This window comes from Belonocnema kinseyi, chromosome 2 (genome assembly GCF_010883055.1).
Source record: "Belonocnema kinseyi isolate 2016_QV_RU_SX_M_011 chromosome 2, B_treatae_v1, whole genome shotgun sequence".
NCBI lineage: Eukaryota > Metazoa > Arthropoda > Insecta > Hymenoptera > Cynipidae > Belonocnema > Belonocnema kinseyi.
This window is the reverse complement of record NC_046658.1, coordinates 54,274,369-54,294,013: the sequence shown is the minus strand read 5'-3', so window position 1 is coordinate 54,294,013 and position 19,645 is coordinate 54,274,369. Positions and strand designations below refer to the sequence as shown.

At 29.1% G+C, this 19,645-nt stretch overlaps 1 protein-coding gene across 4 annotated transcripts in view; it reads right to left on the bottom strand.

The window, feature by feature from the left end:
• Positions 1 to 4,447: 4,447 nt before the first annotated feature.
• The window catches only part of LOC117167159 (MAGUK p55 subfamily member 6), a 61,185-nt gene continuing 45,987 nt past the window's right edge, over positions 4,448 to 19,645 (bottom strand). For 3 of the 4 annotated variants that reach the window (XM_033351881.1, XM_033351880.1, XM_033351883.1), the window contains 6 exons: positions 18,049 to 18,345; positions 16,764 to 17,000; positions 11,147 to 11,621; positions 8,788 to 9,122; positions 8,193 to 8,267; positions 4,448 to 5,620 (listed from right to left, as the gene is read on the bottom strand). In XM_033351881.1, coding sequence (XP_033207772.1) covers positions 5,444 to 5,620; positions 8,193 to 8,267; positions 8,788 to 9,122; positions 11,147 to 11,621; positions 16,764 to 17,000; positions 18,049 to 18,345 — 1,596 coding nt within the window. In that variant the 3' untranslated portion in view covers positions 4,448 to 5,443. The remainder of the gene's footprint in view (positions 5,621 to 8,192; positions 8,268 to 8,787; positions 9,123 to 11,146; positions 11,622 to 16,763; positions 17,001 to 18,048; positions 18,346 to 19,645) is intronic. The other variant, XM_033351882.1, reaches the window with a different exon arrangement.

Here is a 19,645-nt window from a genome sequence, read left to right as displayed (position 1 = left end):
TTGAAATATCCATTTGTTTAACATAATACAAAAATTAACATAAAAGTAAGATAAAGAAACGAAAGCGAGGTGGTTTGATCTTCTCTTTCTTTTTTTCTCCCTCTTTTTTAATTGTTATGTATTTGTTTCTAATGAACCGTTTTACAATGTTGTGTAAAAACATATTTCTCTATTTTTAACTTCTTTTGTGCAATTATGTTACACAAATGTACTTTCTTGAGTATTTGTTTTTTAAAATTATTTTTGTAAGAACATACTTTTTTTTAAGCTTTCTTGTTGTACAATTTAACTGTTTTAAGTTTATGTTCATGAAAAAAAAGACTTTTAAATATTCAATAAACAGTTCTCTAGTGTTCGGTTCTTTTTATCTTTCTCAGAAGTTCGATTCCTGCTCAACCCAAAAATAAACATTTTACATATTTTAAAATTAAAGAATGAACTATTTTAATTTGAGATCTTTTTTAGATAATCAAATGTTAACGTTCGTTTAAAACCTTATGAACTATTTAAAAATTTTAAATAACCGCGAAAATAACTTGAGATTAATAGATTCATAATTGATCAGGCGCTATCATTAAATTTCAAAACGCATTAAAATATTGTTTCAATTAAAAACATTCTATTTTTGACCCACTTAATTTCAAAGTTTTAAGTTTGAAAAAGCAAAATTTAATAATATTTAGCAATAACACTTGACTTTTAATTTTAAATGAGCAAATTATAAATAAAATATTCCAAAATAAGCAATTTGAAATAGAATTACTTGAAATTGAAAGCCTTGAATCGTTAAATTTTCAGAGAACTAAATTTTAACTTTGAAAGATACAATTTTAATGTTTGCAATTAAAAATTTTGAAATTTGTAAATGAAAGTGCTGAATTTGATGTATCAATAAGAATTGTAAAATTATTAAACTGAAGCAAGTTGAAATAAATTAACTTCTAGTTTCATAAGTGTTTAGATTTAAAAAAATACAATGCCTTAAACCTATGATTAAAAATTTTACGGTTTAATGGCATTTCGTTTTCGCTTGTTCAAATGAAAAGTGTTCAAAGCTGCAAGTTTACTTGTAGATTATTTAGCGTTTGAATACAACATTTCTGAATTAAAAACGTTTTAAGCTCCAAATTAAAAAAAAAATTTTAACTTGTATGCTTTTGTTTGCACTTTAGTTTTGATTACTATAAATGAAAAAAATGTCATCCTTAATAGTTCGAATTTTGTTTCAATGAGCCTGAAAAATTTTAGCGAAATTTAAAAGATTTCTAGAATTTCAAGGAATTTTGCAATACTTGAGGAATTCAAAGGATTTAAAAAAATTCAAAAGATTCTATAAGGTCCTATTAGATTGTTGAAAAATTGAGAATTTATTGGGAATTTCAAAGCATTTCTACAAAATTCAATGGTTTTTAATCAATGTCAGCATATTTCAAACATATTCGGATATATCCGAGGATATACCTTAAAAGATTCGAAAGGATTTCACGAGATTTTATAGGACATATAATTTTAATTATAAATTGATACATTATTTCTGTTTTAAGTCGTTATAAATTATTAATTGCTTCCATTTGGAAATCTTTTTAAAATATTCTCTTGAAATCAATTTTTCAGAATAAAAAATCATCTCTAAGTTTCCTAGAAATCTTTATATAATGTTGTTATTCCTTTATAACTAACCTTCTAAATTTCTTATTCCAAATTTTCAAAAATTTATATTTTTTCTTGTTTTCAATGTTCCAATTTCAAATCATTTTTCAATCCTCTAAAAACTTAAATTATCTTAAAATAACTAAATCTTTAAAGTTAATAATTATAAAATATTTTTTATCTTAACCTTTGAAAATCGTTAAAAGAATTAAGAATCTTCATAAATTTACATGTGGCTTTACAATTTTTGATTCTTTTTCATATTCGGTCAAAATACTCAGGAGGCATCCCGAAACACAGTTTTTAGGTTACAAATTTCAGCCTTCTCTTTTAAGTGACACCCTGTCGGAAAAAAGGAAAGAATCGGAAAGGTCGCTTCGGAAAGATGCAGAAAGGTTTCTGAAAGAATTCAGAAAGGGTTCGGAAAGAATTCAGAAAGGGTTCGGAAAGAGAATCGGAAAGGGCTATGTGAACTTTGCTTCCGTTTCTTCTGAGGAATAAGAAATATCTCTGTGAGGTGTGTTACCGGTACAATTCGAAGGAATTAAAAATATTGAAAACAAGTTCTCTTTGGGAGACTAGAAAACTGTGTGGCGGCCGCTATGGAAATAGTAGTGAATAAGTTTAGGAGGTATCTTATTCTTATGGTGGCATTTTGGACAGATTGGAAAATCTGTTTTTCGAAGATTTAAAAGGAATGTGTGCCTACGTGGATTCCCCCCCCCCCCCGTTCAGCCTTATGTACAAGCGTAGAATTTTGCACCCCCTCTTTCCCTAAACTGTCCTCGTGGTATATGGATGGCCCCTAGTTCTTTAAATGTTAATTTTATATATATAAGAGTAAAAAAATGTTATCCTAAATAAGTTGAAATCTATCATAATTATTTATAAAAGAAGCCAGGATAAGGTCATTTTACCAATTATTCAACAAGTTTTTTCAAAATCCAAAGGAGACCTATTTGACAAAGTTTCATTCAAGCATTGCAAATGCAAAGAATAAATGTCCGAGCGTGAAGCACGAGGTGTAATCGTGTATGAGCGCGAAACGCGAGATCCGACAAACGCGCGCGACGCGACAGATTTTTTCTCTTCGCAGTTAGTCATAGAATACAAATAAAAAATAACTTTTCAAATTTTTTGCCTATAAGTCTATCTTGCGACTTCTTGGCGCTAATTAATAATTTTTTGCGGTGTCTTTAGGTATAAATTGTTTCTAACACATAAAATAATGCTAGATAATTAGAGTAATGCTAAAAAGTTGAAGTTTTTTTCTGAAATCTTCCCTTTTTTTCGGTTTTTCAATCATAAGAAAATATTGTAATAAATTAGGAGAAAAGGAAAGCATTTTGTTGAGTAATCTCTTTCGTTACTAGAAATTTTTTCCTGAAATAATAACATAAAAATGATTGATTTACCTCTTACCCCTCTATTTTACCCAGGCGCGGATTTACAATGGTGGTGAAACGGCGACCCCCAGGATTTTCTGAATTACCGTAAAATGGCGTATACATGTATGTACAAACAAACATCCAATTTTCTGGTGCCCCCACCCAGGATACTTCTCTAGATTCGCGCCTGATTTTACACTAGATTGAGACCTTTTTAATTTATTACTATATACGTATATTTTATAATCGATGACAATTTATACTCCTATTCTTCAGATGAAGGACTGGGCGGAGGGCTAATAGTAAAGGATGTCCGCTGTAAAGTTTTAAATTTTGATTTTAAACTTTGCAATAATCTCCGTGATGTCATTCAAAACAATTATTCTATCCTGTTTCTTTCTCGTCTGCTAGATAGCCTTTATGATTAAATTAATATTTTGTAAACATTAGCAGAAGAGTAAAAACTAGAGGTTTGTAGTCGTTTCGTCGAATTTTGAATACAAATTTAGACACTCCAGGAACATCGGATTTTTTTAAATAGAGAAAAATTTAAATGTACATCAAACCGGCTTAATTTCCTCGGATTATTACAATTTTTCAAATCGAAATACCTTATTTTTTTATTAAAAAATGTATCCAAAACTGAATTCGAATCGTAGAAATTCGACTCGTTCGAAAATTCGAATAAATCGAATAAATCGAATTTGGAAAATTCGACTTTACTTTTGAATTCATTTTTTTACCACAAACGTTAGCATTATTCTATCAGAATATTACTATAAATAATAGTAATATATTATTCAAACCATTATTTTTGTTCACTTCAATTCATTATTGCCTCGCTCAAATGGAAAAAATGAAATAAAGTTAAATAATTCAGAAAAAACGCGACTTTCTAACTCCATTCTCAGAGAAAATTGCTACAAACATTCATAAACTGTAAAAAAAAATGTAATCATCTAATTATCACTAGAAAGTAATCTATTATGTATTAGAAACATCTTGTTCTAATAAAAACCTTAAAAAGTATTAATTAGCACAAAAAATTCAAAATCCAATTTTTCACTTATGAGCCTTTTTGGGACTCTTAAAAATACTTGGGAGGGAGGGTGGGGGTTCAAAAAGTCACTTTTCATTCTTATTCTCTAGATATTTGTGGGGAAAAAATGTTAAGGATCTACTCGATACACTTAAATATTGACGATTCTTATTGAAATTGATACAAACGTCTATTTTCCTTATGGGTAATACGTGTTAAACGCACTTATTCTTTTATGGTTTCGATGAAATTTGGAGGAAAATGCATGAAAATTCGAGAAAAAAGTTTGAACCGACCTACTGAGGATCTTTGTTTTAGATTTTCGTTATATTAAAGCATTAGGGGAAGATGCAATCAACAAAGATTCGGATTCGTAACAAATGTCTCATAAACTTTATTTCGCTCTTGGTATCACTCATTGAAACGAGATCATGACTCATATCGATGTACAATAATTTTACAGTTGTACAAGTATATATAAGTATATCTCGATTTGTTTTACTACATTTCGTGCTAGTACTCAATCCTCATAGAAAATATGCAGTACGTAAATCTCGTTTTTAATTTATTATCTCGTTAGAATACTCTTCTTTGTATGGCGTGTCCCAGTAGTGGTTCACAAGTTTAAGGCACTGGGTGCCAGGAATAGTGTGTACGGAGAAAAGAGCCAGGCGCAAATAATAAAAATCTTCCCGGAGAATATCCGCCGTTTACAACAGCTAAAAATATACTAAATAATAATTCTCAAACTTCTTAAAAATAATTGGACGGCCGTCTAATGCTCACAACCCGTTCACTTTAAAACTTCTTTCTGTTGATTTTTTCTTCCCTAACAGTATGCATTCCCTAGCGGATTCCGTGACCGTAAAGTGACAACATAGTGACACCGTAGAAAACATTTTCATCCTTTTTCACATTTATTCACAATTTTGTGCTAAGTTCTACGTGAAATTGTGAGTAAACGTCAAAAGGGATGAAAATATACCCTGGCGGGCTCAGTGAACGGAACGGTCACGCAGTTTTGTAACCGTTCTGTTTACGCGCTCCGCTAGGGTTATTGCAACTTTTCTTTTGGTATTATAAATTTATTGATATTAATTGACGGAAGATAGTTAACGGGTTGATTATAAGAAACTAACAAACTAACGTAAATACTACTCTTGTACTCGCTGTGACAGCAACGAAAAACCCAGCTGTCTTTCTGATTTTCTTTGAGAAAAATTTGATGTCTGGTGGATTCCATCCACATTTTAGATTTTTTTCGCTTTCAATTTTTCAACATGCTGGCCTAAATAGATACTGGTAACACAGATTTATCGTGACATACGTGACGTTAATAAATATTATCTGGCATTTTTTGGATCATTTAGTAGATCCAATTTACTGGGACCCATTGATGTTCAGTAGCCAAGGCATCTAAGGCGGCTACTACTTGTCTGAAAGTATTGTCGAAGTCTTCGTTCACAATAACGTGGTCAATGTATTTTTCGTAGGCTCTTTGTAAGGCTGCTGATTCTTCTAACGTCGATTTTAAATCATCCTCCTATTAGAAACAATAAAATTTATATTTATAAATTAGGTATATTTTATAATTGCGCTAGTAGTGATGCACGCGCCTTAGATGCGCATTCATGTCCCTTGAATTTATTTCCTAACATTCAAAATATAAACAATTAAAAAAATGTATTGATAAACAAACTTTTAAATATTATTTAGTTTTCAATTTTTTATTTAAAAAATTAATCATCTAGAATTGAAAGCTCTTGAAATTTGAAACATATATATTGAACGATTTTGAACTGAAAACATTCAAGATCAAATTATTTTATAAATAATTTCTAAATAAAAGAGTTCAAGATTGAATAATTAAACATTGCAAGTGTTTGATACACAAAATTTGAATCATAAGTTCTCAAAATTAAATTCAAAGGAATTGAAATTTTATTGTTTTTAATTAACAGCGTCCATAATTGAAGACTTTTGCATTCAAATATGTCATTTATAATTTGAAGCGAATAAAATTGGACAATTTAAAATTGAAAACCAAAATAAATGTTTCAAAGACTTTTGTGATATTGATGATATTATTGATATCAAAATTTTGTTCACACGCGAAACTTTTGAAATTTCAATTATTTTAAGTAAACATAAATCGTTTAAAAATGATCAGGTTATTCATTATATACTTCAGCATTCAACCATTTCGATTTTACTTGCAAAATTAAAGCTTATGAAAGGAAAAAATTTTTAATTTATCGTTCGAATTATTCAATTTAAGATAGTTTTTTGTACCTATTTGGATTTTAAATAACACCATTTTTAACTTTTAAATTTCATTTAGTTTAATTTTCAATACTTCATTTAGAATTTCTATTCAATATTGAAATCTTCGTATCAAATATTATTCAATTTTAAATGATTCATTTTTCTAAATTTTCAACTAGAATTGGGACAATTTTAAGATCGCTTTGATCCCTTTTTTAGTTGCACAACTTGCAATGCGCATTTCTAAATTGAGAAATTGCTGTCTTAATTTTTCATTATTTTGAATTTTAAAAAATTTTTTTAATTTATCTGCTATATCATCAGAGATTGTACCTTACCGACAGTAGATCAACCCTCCAAACCATGAAGGCAGAAAATCTACACAATATCGATCAAGTTAATAATCTTCAATAACAGGAAATGCTTAACGTCTTAATAAGACTAGATGGAAAATAATATTTTAAAATTAGAATTATTTCTTTAAAAAAAGATCCTAATCAATCTTCACTCCATTGGGAATCGAACCACAAAACTTCTGATTTCCGGTCAGGTGCTTTTCCAATTAAGCTATTAGAGGGATCAGAATAAGAACTCTTAATTCAAGAAAATAACGCTAATTTTTAGCTAGGTGTTAATGGTACAAGTAATTATTTTAAAATAATAATAATTTTTAAATAATTACTTGTACCATTAACACCTAGCTAAAAATTAGCGTTATGTTCTTGAATTAAGAGTTCTTATTCTGATCCCTCTAATAGCTTAATTGGAAAAGCACCTGACCGGAAATCAGAAGTTTTGTGGTTCGATTCCCAATTGAGTGAAGATGGAGTAGGATCTTTTTTTCAAGAAATAATTTTTATTTTGAATTTATTGTAGAGGCATTAAATTACAAACCCTTTAAACTGAAAATTGTGATAATGCTAAGTATTTAGATAAATTGAAACAAAACAATTCCGAATGTTTAAATATAAAATTATTCAATTCAAAAATAAGTAGCCAAATTCTCAATATAAATCTAAAATATTTAATGGTGGCCTTTAAAACAAGAAATTTGTTACGGTTATTATGAACTATTCTTCCAAGTGAATTGTAATGATTATGTTCAAGAGAAAGAGCATAAAGAACCCTATCATAACTGTGAATAAATGATGAAACAATAAATAATAAAATGTTCGTTTTGTAACCTGAAGGTATTTAATGAAAACACGCTTAATTAAATAACTCAATGTTTTTTACCGCTATTTTTTATACTCAATTTTTGACTGTTGTTTTAATTATAGAAATTTTAAAGATGCAAAATATGATTAATAAGTATTGTATCGTGCAGTATTAAGTGATATTTAAAGTGTTTGGATGTATTTTTTTACTAAAAAATGTGATTTATTTTCAAATGAATGACTGTAATGTTCACTGTCCAAAATTTAAGAATTAAAAAGATTGGGTATCTTTAAAGTTTAATTATCAAAGTGTGTAGGCCTACCGAAAATATTCGTTTTGCGCTTGCCCAATTTCGGCAAACGTAGTCATGGCCTTCAATTATTCTAATTACTTTTAACTTTATTTTTTGTTTAATTTGAAAGATTCATATTAATTATGTTTAAAGTTTGAGCCTTTAAAATTACGCAATTTCTAATTTTCTTTAAAAATTAATGCGGTGCTGAATTCGGATCTTGCAAGTAAGCTGTTAAAAATGATTAATTTTAAAATTGTGCGAAAAGGCATTTCCATGCCAGGGCAACAGCTTCTTGTTAAATATAATTTTGTTAAATATAATAATATTAAGAGAATTAGGAAATATTCTAGAGGACATGTTTCTTACCAGATCAAGAATGAAATTGTGCGATACCTACCTCGTACAAAGAAGCCAGGGACTCCAAAGTTCTGGCTCTTCTCGAACTGTACCTGATGGAGCTCTGACGGTCGAACTAATAAAGCCATGATCAAACACAAATACAATAATTAAGAGCATACCACAATACATTTACATAATAAATATAAATTTACAAAATGATATTAAAATATAAAAATTACATTTACTCTATCTACAGGGTCAATTTCATAAACAATTTTCGAAACGAAATTAGTACCACATTTAGATACGAAATATTTTCACATTTTAAACTAAATATTTATACTGAGGAACATGCATTCCAAATATCTTCATAACAGAATCTAGCGAATACTGGGCCAGTTTAAAACATCCACGTGGAAATTCAGAACTTTTCAAATTTCCGTGTTAGATCAATTCACGTTAATTTTCACAACAATTACTACGCAGAATTCCACGTGAATATTTTCACCAGGATGGACTTTAACTATCTTGTAAATTCGTTCATGACATATAATAAAAACTACGTTTTATATTTACTTTATCGAAATCCCACCTTCTTGGATCTTGTATCTATAATATCATCTCTTATCAATTGAAAGTTTAAAAAATCTTACCGTTAAATTTCGATTACTCGCTCCAGTCGACCTTCCAAGGTCGTACAAAGTTTTGAGTTGTTCCATTCCTGGCGCGGCTATGAAGATGACGTATGGCATGAATTCTGTGCTATTGTGAAGAATTTTGAGAGCTGCCGGACTGCAATCCAAAACGCACATTTTACCAGCTCTAATTAAATCTCTCACTGAATCCAATTTGGTTCCATAAAGATGGCCTCCATGTTCACCATGTTCCAGAAAACGATGTTCCCTGATGTCAACTTCCATGGAGTCACGATCAGTGAACCAGTAGCTTCTGCCATCTTCTTCCAGGACTCTCGGTGGCCGTGACGTAACTGGAATTAAGTTGTTCTATTAGTAATTAGAATCAAATAAAGCATAATGAAATAATTAAATACTTGAATAACAGGGTGTTCAAACAACAGAATTTTCCAATTTCCATGACTTTTCTCTAACCGATTTTTAATTATTTATTACCATTAATGTACAAAATCTAGAATTTTAATCTTAACACTCGGAAAATAGAACATTGTATGAATGGAATATAATTATTTCGGATTAAAATTTTAAAATTTTTGAAATTTATTTATTTCAACCAAAAAATTACTTTTTTATCGTAAAAGACGAATTTTCATCAAAAGAGTAGAACTGTCGACCAAAAAAGATGTCTATTTAACGAAATACTTGAATTTTGAACAAAATAATTAAATTTTTAGTACAATAGTTAAGTTTTTAACCAAATACTTCAATTTTATACTTGCAAGGCTCAATTTTCAATCAAATAGTCGATTTTTTAAACCAGAAAGATTGAACTTCAACCAAAAACAGTTCATTTTTAAACTAGGAAGATGAGCAATAAACCAAATAGTTAAATTTTCAAGAAAAAAGTTTGTAACCAGACAGCTGCATTTACAATTGAATAGTTGAATTTTTAAACTATTGGTCGAATGTTTAATACTAAAAAATTAAAAGTCAAACAAAAACTACTGCATTTTCTACAAAATAATGAAAGTTTCAAGAAATTAAATTTTTAAATGAATAGTTGAATTTTAAACCTACAATTATGAAAATTCAACCGAAATGACGAATTTTCAGATAAATAATTAATGCACCAACAAAATAATTTAACCAAATAGTAGAAGTTTTAACTTAATGGTCGAAATTTTAATAAAAAAATAATAAAATTCAACCAAAAATTCTTGCATTTTTAACAAAATTTAACAAAATAGCAAAAACACTAAGTTTCTACCGAAAAATTAAAATTTTCGACAAAATACATGAATTGTCAAACAAGTACTTGATTTTTCGACTAAAAAAGAAATATTTCTAACAAAAAATAGGACAGTTAAAGTTTCAGTAAAAAAAATAAGAATTTTTAACCAAAGAGATGAATTTCCTACTAAAATGATTAAATTTAAACCGAAAACCGTTGAGTTCCCAAACAAATAGTTGAATTTTCTAGTTTAACAGTCAAATTTATTGGAACAGAATTGACTTTTTAACACGAAAGTATTAATTTTCAACAAGTAAAGATTTGGCAGCCATGAAAGAAAAAAAAGTTTATTCAAATGGTTAAACTTATACGCCAAAAGACGAATTTTATGTATAACAGTTGAATTTTCCAAGTAAAAAAGATTAATTATCAACCAGAAACAAAAACAAAAATACATTTTTAGTTTAAAAATTAATTTTAAACCAAGTAGTTGAAGTATTTTAACCAAGTATTTTCAGTTTAAAAAATTAGTTTTCAACAAGAAAAAAAAACAACAAATTTTCAACTAAAGAGATGAACTTTCAGCTAAAATAATTAATCTACACCAACAAATTTTTTTATAAAGTGGTTCAACCTTTTATCAAGTTGTTCAACAAAAAGTTTTCTGCCCAAACAGTTACAATTCCAACACAAAAAGACAAATAAAAAAAAAGTTTAATTTTAAACCAAAAAAGATTGATTTTTTAACAAAATTGATGACTTTTCAACCAAGTAATAAAATTGTCAATTAAAAATACAATGCTCAGGAGGAAGCAACTGCAAAAATAATTAAACAGAAATACAATGCAAAAAATGCGGACAAGAATATTGTATCAGGGTAGCCGCCAAATTTATTTCCAAAATTACCTAATTTTTCCCTTACCATTAATATTCAAAGAGCATAATTTTAATTTTAGAACATTTTCAACCTAGAATATTTTATAAACGGAATAGAACAATTATATATATATATAAATTATCATGGACAATTATATAAAGTGTCCTCTTATTGAAATTCCCGGACTTTAGCAAGATTTTTTTCAAAATTCCTGAATTTTTCCTGACCTATGGCTACCCTTAATGATTTCGTTTAAAATAATAACTAACAAGGTACGATTGTTCCGAATTTCTCAGGATCACTGTTAATTAGCCTATTCTTCAGTGTTCGTCTTCCCACACCACGGGGGCCAACTAGAGCCAGAGTCTTGCGTCTGAAAGGTGGCATTCTAGCAACTTCTTCATAGAGAAGTAACTCAGCGGCATCAAATTCGCCGTTGGATTTTGATTCGTACATCTTTTTCTTTTTCTTTCTAGAAATCCTCGTTCCACAAATGCTTATTTTGTGTACGAAATCTGCCTCTGGAGGCACAAAGGCTTTTCTTCTTTCTTCAAGTTCAAGGGAAGGTATGAGTCCTGGAGGTCCTAGACCTTCACCCTCTACTCTTCGAGCTTGCCACCAATTTGGGTCGGCTTGGTCCACAATTTGGAGGATGTCACCCTTCTGAAAGGGAAGGCCAATTTCCATGCAGGGTAGTAGGGTATCTTCTGCTGGGAAGTAGTCAAACAAAGCCCTCATGTAGCACTGCAACAAGAATTAAAAATTGATTAAATTAAAAATATATATATATAACTTGATTTTGATACTGTTATATAAATATAATTTTACTAATTCCAATAAAAAAAGTTTATTTTCAACTAAATAGTTGAACTTTCGACTAAGAAAATATGAATTCTTTACAAAAAATATAATAGCTTTGATATTTCAACTAAAAAATAATTTTATGGTAAATCAGAAGCAGCTAATTCATCCAAGAAAGATAAATTTTCAACAAAATATCCGGTAAAAAGCCTTGCATTAAAAAGTATTACAAATTTTGGATCCCTAAGAATGCCGTTTCTGTCCTTCGTTTTTTAATCCTCATTAGGCGGCGAAAATTAAAAGATTCCAACCCCTTTTAAAGCCGATCGCAGTTGCCAGAGGTAACCTCTATTAAATTAAAAACAAAAATTTCGTTTCAAGCATTAGAATGCGCTCCAAAAGCATAAAGTGTGCAAAATATAGTAGGATTGTATACAAGAAGACATATCTTTATCGTAAAATGTTTGCTTTGTTCAAATATTATCAATTACAAAAATATAAAATCATGATAAAAAATTCAAAAAATTATTTTTCATCAGAACCTTATGTGTGTGAATTAATCCAGACAACGTAAAATGACTGGTGCTATGTTTTAAAAAGCTTTTTACCTCATTATTATTTGAAAAACAGTAAATGAAAGTGAAAAAATTTTCTAAATTGGAAGGGATTAAAATTTTCTATTTCTTGGTTGCTTTGTGGTGTTCAGAAAAATATTTTCGGCGCTAGGTACAGAACGGGATTCAATTTAAGAGCTAACTTCAACTGCTGTGAAGATTAAAAATGGGAGGACAAAAACGGGATCTAGAAGTATTCAATATTTCTCACGTTTCCAGTGGATGAATGAAATTTTTCAATACTTTCTAATGCAAGCCTTCTTACCGGGATAGTTTAAGCCTCAACCAAAAAAGGTTGATTTTCAAGTAGTTGCATTTCAAACCAATGAAGTGTTTTGCAAAAGAGCTGCATTTTCAACTAAAATGATGAATTTTTAAGCAAGAAAGGTTTTCAAACAAGGAAAAAAATCCAAAGAAATTATACATTGAGGGGATAAATAATTTTTCATAGAAAATAAAAAGTTCTAATGACTATTCATTTTTCAAGATTGTTTATTTAGTTGTTTTTCAGTTTATATAAATCTAAGTTTCCTAAGGTTCTTGAGAAAATTGAAAAAGATTTTTTGGAGATGTCTGATTTTTCGAAAAAGTACAATTTTTTGTTTTACAACTTATTTTTAAAAATTTTAGGAAAAAGTTTTTTAATTACTCGAATCATTTTTTAAATTGCCTACAAATGTTCCAGATTCTTTTTTGACTATTTTGGAAATCTTTTTAAACGTTTAAAACATTTTTAAATATTCGTTTAAATTTTATATTTGAAAAAAACTACTCCAAATTTTGGCGGAATCTTAAGAAAATGTTATTATTAAGTCTTGAAATATTTTTAAATTCGGTAAACATTCCAAAATATCTAAAACCTTTCAATATTCTTAAAAGGCCTCTTTTTCGATGTTTCAAAATTAAAATTTTATTTACATTTTTTTGAAATCTCCTGGAGATTTAAATTAATTTTTAATCTCTTAAAAACTTCTAAAACTTAGAAATATCTTTTGAGATAATGCTGATCTTGAAAATTTACATTTTTTTAATTTTCCTGTGTTTTCAGGCCGTAAAAAATGTAATTTTTCAGGATATATATAAATCTGTTCACCCGTTTCGCGGTCGTGAGACGTGACCTTAGCTGTGATTTACCGCGGCTCTACTAAGAGCTGGTATCGTTTGTAGATGGAAGTTGCTCCCAATGAGACCTTGCGGTGGTCCGTGTGAAAATAAGTTAGGAAATCACGTGTCAATAAGGTAGGAATCTGGTCATGTGACCCACTTGTCACATGGCCTTAAATAAAATATCATTTGAAAAATCTTTTAAATTTTGTGTTCCAAATGTCAAAAAAACTGCAGGTTGCTTAAAATTTGTTAATATTTTTGTTTAATTCTAAATTATTTGTGTATCATTTTGAAACTTCTAAATATTTCTTAAAATTACTCGAATATTGTATAAAATTTTGCTTTAAAATTTTCGGCATTCTTTTCCTGAAATTTAGGAAATCATTTGAAATGTTAAAAAACTTTTTTTTTGTTTTTAATTTCCCCAGGAATCTTAAAAAAAATTTTTATTCTCTTGAAACTTTTCAAGATTCTTAGAAAGTTTCTTTTTCAAAATCTTACAAAAATTAAAATTCAAAAAAATGAAATTTGGACAAGTTTTAGATTATTTTTGACTCGTTTCAATCTCTAAATTCTTTTACGAAATTCTAGGAAACATTTTGAAATATTTTTTTTAGTTTTTTCTTAGAATTCTTTTGTAAACAAAAAAATTCATTACAAATTTCCCCTTGGATATTAAGGAAATTGTATTATTTTCCAAAATGTTATAACTATTCAACGGGTTCGTAAATGTTGTAATATTGAATTGAATTACATTGTGTAGGATTTCCAAAGATTTTAAAGTAGCTCAAAGGATTTAATCAGATTTAAGGGATTTTATAGGACCTCCAATCATTTCAAAGGATTTATGAGATTTAAAAAAATTTTCAGCTATTTAGACAAACCCCAAGGAATTTAAAGATATTTCAAAAACTTGAAGGGATTTCAATGAATTTTGTATGATTTTCAAACATTTTATCGCCAGTTTTAAGGGATTTGTAGAGAACTTTGGCAAATTAATTAAATTAAATTTCAAAAGGTTTCTACGCATTTCAACATTTTAAGGGATATGAAGGAATAAATAAATTTTCCAAATGATTTTGAAGATTTTAAGTTATTCTTAAACTTTCCAAAGATTTTCAAGAGATTGCAACAATATCAAGGAATGTCAACAAATTTTATAGTGTTTTCAAAGAATTTAGGGAGTTTACAATAATTTAAAAAGATTTTAAAGATTTCTGTAGAACTGTAGGTAATGAACTGAATTTATTTTCAAGATATTTTAAAACAATGATTTATGACTATTTCGAAGATTTCAAAGAATCTAAAAATGGGATAAAAGATTTAAAGAGAGTTCTAAGTCATTATTTGCTAGTGGATTCAACTATTTTGTTAAAAAATCATCTTTTCAAATAGAATTCAACTGTAATTTGTTTTAAAAAAATTTTTAATGTAACTTTTTTGTTCATAATTTGTTTTTTCTTTTTTAAGAATTAATTTTATAAGAAAAAAATTAACTATTCCATTTTTGGTTGAAAATTGATCTTAGTAGTTGTAAATTCATGTATTTTCTTAAAAATTCATCTTTTTTGGTAGAAAATGCATGCTCTTGAATGAAAATTCAGCTTATTTTGTAGAAAAGTCAATTACTCGGTTGATGTTGATTTTTTTGTTATTGACATTTCATATTTTCGGAATAAAAATTTAACATTTTTGTTAACAAATCAGTGGAATTCAAGAGGTGTTAAAAGATTTAAAGGGATTTAACAGATTTCAAAGATTTTAATCGTTCCAAAAATGTTTCCAAAGGTATTAAGGGATTGAAATAAAGTTTTAAACGATTTTAAATACATCGAGGGAATTAACAGGTTTTTGATGTGTTAACTTTATTTGCGCAGAATCGCTATTTTTGTTTTCTTCCGTGTGAGATTATAAATGGTATAAGATAAACTGTTCAGTTTGTAGTTTATTTAGTTTTTACTTTTTGATTTCCAGAGGACTATAAGAACAGCTAAATGACTACTTCACTGCTGATATGGGCCCATAAGTCGGAAAAGTATTCTTTTCAGACTTTATCAGACTTTTTCCGACATGTGCATAGGAATTTTTCAGTTTCTTTCCGAAAACTTGTCCCAATATAATTCTATCAGATCTTATCAGATGTGTCCCACTAGTGTTCTACCAGATTTTAAATCAGAAATATCCCATTTATTTTTATCAGATGTTATCAGAAATGATTAATTATTGATAATAATAATTATTAATATCAAAAACAATATATATTATTTAGTTTTTAAGATTATTATTATTAAAAAATCAATAATAATAATTTGAACAAACAAAATAATGGTTTAAACAAGGTTTCAAAAAATAATTCCTTTTATACCAATTTTTTCACTAACTTACTATTAAGATTATTAAACAGTTATAATTTGAAAAAAGTATTGAATTAATAAAACTATTAAATTTCCAAATTTAATAAATGAATAATTTTTTACTTTCTAATCCTTCGATATATTTTTATTTTAAAAGTTTATTTACAATTGCATAATAATTATATATAAAGTTATATTAAACAATATTTATTTAACAATATTAAATAATTTAATTTTGTGATAAAATCCGATAGAAACATACACAAATGCGCGCGGGACAGTTTTGGAAAAGGTCGGAAAAACGGTAAGATGCTGCTGGGACACTTTCTGATAAATTCTGAAAGTTTCTGAAAGAAAATGGTACTACAGTTTCGGATATAATTTTGGATGCGGATTTCGGTAAGGAAGTTCTATCAGAAATTTTTAACAGGTTTTAATCACAACCAGCGATAACCCCTGGCTGCATCTGACTTCATCAGAAATACTCGCATTTGCCTGGACATTTAGCCAGGCTAGAGGAAAACTTCAAAAAACCATCTCCCGAGAGTTCAACCGGTTTTCCGACTGTCGAGTTTGAAGATAGAAATTCAATTTATCAATTTGTATGTAATTTGTACATCGAATGTACAAAATCATCGTCGGCGTCAAGCCTCTCGCTCTGAGTGCTATCCGCGCTCGAAATGGTATGTTACTCATATATAAACACCTAATGATATTTTTAAAAGACGATCAGTAACTCAGGGCCTACCTACTTATTTTTTGACGATATCAGACATGGATAAAAAAGACATTAAGTTACAAAAAGAGCTTCTTAAGTTAACATTTTTTCTTTGAAACTTAAAAAAGATTGACCAATTGAGTTGTTCTTAGATCGAGACCTCTAATAATTTCTACAGAATGGAGTTGAAAGTTCGGCGTAATATGGATGCAACTTTGTAATGACAGCGTTTTATTTTCATCTCGAAAGTGTTTCAACAGGGGAAAAAGATTTCAACACCTTGTTCACTTACTGTGGATTTTATGGGCTTGATTCCATCTGTGGCTATTCCTGGTGCCAATTTTAGGGTGAGATTTTCATTGGCTTCTAGTATTGACTGTTGAAGTTCATCTGGTGTGTGAACTGCTTTTCCATTGACTTCAAGAATAACCTCACCTATCCTCAAAAGTCCTTGTTTTGCTGCAGTACTACCGCCTAATATCCTAGCTATTATTAAATTTCCAGATTCGTCCACTTGAACTGTGAGTCCCTAAAAAATAAAATTCAACTTAATTCTAAAGATTTGCGACTGTTTTCACATCAGGGTATCTACTAACTGGGGAAACCGGTATATAGTCGGGAATTAAACTAAAAACGGAAAACCCGATAATTAACCGGGAATACAAATTCGAGTCGGGATTCAAGAGGACAGAAAAATTGTCTCACAATTTCTAAAGAAATTAACAATTTTTTTATTTGACAAATTAATTTAAGGAGAATATTTCAAAAGATTTCTAGAACTGTCACAAAATAATTCGGAAGATTTTAAGTAAATTTTTAATTTTTATTTAGACAGATTTTTAAAATGATCTTTTCCAAATTTTTGGTGGAAAAATTACTTTATTTTCTTGGCAATTCATATATTTTGTTAAAAAATTAATCTTTTTTTGCTAGAAAATGAATGGTTTTGGTTGGAAATTCAGCTGCTGTGTGAAAAATTAAATTACTTGCTTCATTGAAAATGATTTTTTTGCTATTGAAAATTCAACTATTTTAAAATAAAAATATTTTTTAGTTTAAATATTGAAGACTACAATTCTTAATGAGGATTTATGTTTTTTGGGTTGAATATTCAAATAATTAAAAAAGCACACGTAATTATAATTCAACTGAAATAATAAAAGATTAAACATATACTTTTACAATCACTCTTCGATAATTGTGAAAACGTTGTTTTCTTTATATATCCATAGAAAAACCTTATATTAAATGCGTTTTATTCGTGCATCTAGCAAGAGAAGATTATATATTACAACCGGGGAAAACTGGGAATTTAGTGGGCATAATTTAGTAGACACCATGTGAAACCAAAAATATTGTTGTAGCATGCACGTATCAGAATCGAAAATTAGAGGTTTGTTAAAATCAAATTTGAATGCTGAATCAGAATTATAAATTATTTCAATCTGGAAACGGAAGTTTTTAAAATCTGACAGGAAGTTGAAATTGATGAAATTTGATTCGAGAATAAGCTATTTTCGAAATTTAACATTTATGACATTTACGTCGTACTATGTAAATTTGCGAATCAAACCCACCAGAGGCTCGTCAGGCTGTCTTCTCAGCCCGACCATTCTGACGGCTTCCGTTCTTTCGTCAGCTGGCATGATCAAAAATCGTGGATTTGGACTAGGTGGCGAATCACGAAGTTTTGCTATAGCGTCGTGAGTTTCCAAAAGGGCCTTAAGGTGTAAACTTTTCAATAGCACAACTAATTCTCTTGCGTTTTTGTTATAGGAGTATAGATACTTGTGACAAATCTCATCAACTATGTCACAAATATCTGAATGAACTGGCTCTAGGGGAGCTGGTGGATCCTCCAAACGCTCCTGAACCTGCAATTTTTTAAATAAAGCAATTATTAGTACGAAGAATCACAGACAGCCCCCTAGATCCGTTTTTCCTCTAACATCATGAAAATCCCCCATAATCCCTTTTCAGTGTGACCGCTGGACCGGGAAAACCGAGAAATGACAGGGAAGTTTGCGGGGAAAACCAGGAAATGATAGTAATTTTTTTTTGCCAGGAATTTTACAATTTTCTGTATGAAAAATCTATCAAAATACTTGAAATAGCACAAATATCATGTCAAATGCTATAATACAATTTAAAATAAGTTCGATTTCAACTTTACTTTAGTGTTAAGTTTCAACTGTTATTTTTTAAATTTTTAAATAATTCAGTTTACAAAGCTTTTCAATTAAAATAATTCAACTTAACCCTTAAACGGCCAAAACGCCACTACCGGTACACTGCTTTTCAACGGCCAATAACTAAGACTATTCGACACTAGAAAAAATTGAGACACATATATTTTTATTGCTTAAGATCTCCTCTTTCCGACGGTGCCAATGAAATTTCTCAAAAAATTTATTTATTATCCCAAAATTTAGTTTAAACAAAAAAAAAAACCTGATTTTTCGTGCCTATTTTTTTTTGTGAACCATTTTCCAAAGCATATGAACAATTTTTGCAAAATTCAAAATTTTGCTCAAAATGCTCCGGAAAAATTCAGGCGTATTCCTCGGCTAATTACAAGAACTTTTTATTCTTGACAAATTTTCTGAATAGCGCATAGTTTTTCAATAAAAAATTTCCAACGACTCCGTAACCTTTATTGCACTCTGACATCAAACCACACCTTCACCGCATTGTCATCCTGGGAATTTTCGAGTACGCCCAGCAAAAAAAATGCCAAATCGTGAAGCCATAAAAATTGCAACAAACACCGAACCGGAATGGGATTCCGATGAAAATGATGAACGTATCATCATACCTAATCCAGATTACTCTGGCTCTGATGGAGATGATTCATCAGATGACGAGAATTCGGGATCGGAATTTCCCAGACCGAATTTTAAAATTTTTTCACGAATAATAGAATCATCATTTACAAATGCTACCGTAATTTGGAAAATTTGCAACAAGAATAATGTAGCTAAATTGAAAACGAAAGATTTCTGTAAAGAAATCAGCAGGAAATATTTGTCGCAATCAAAACTAGGTGATTTCGAAACTCACAAATACGAATCTCGAACAAGAGCATTATGTAATAATGAACAATGTCGCCAGAGGACTACTAGATTTTGCATTGATTGCAACATGTATAGCTGCTTACATTGTTTCTCAAAATTA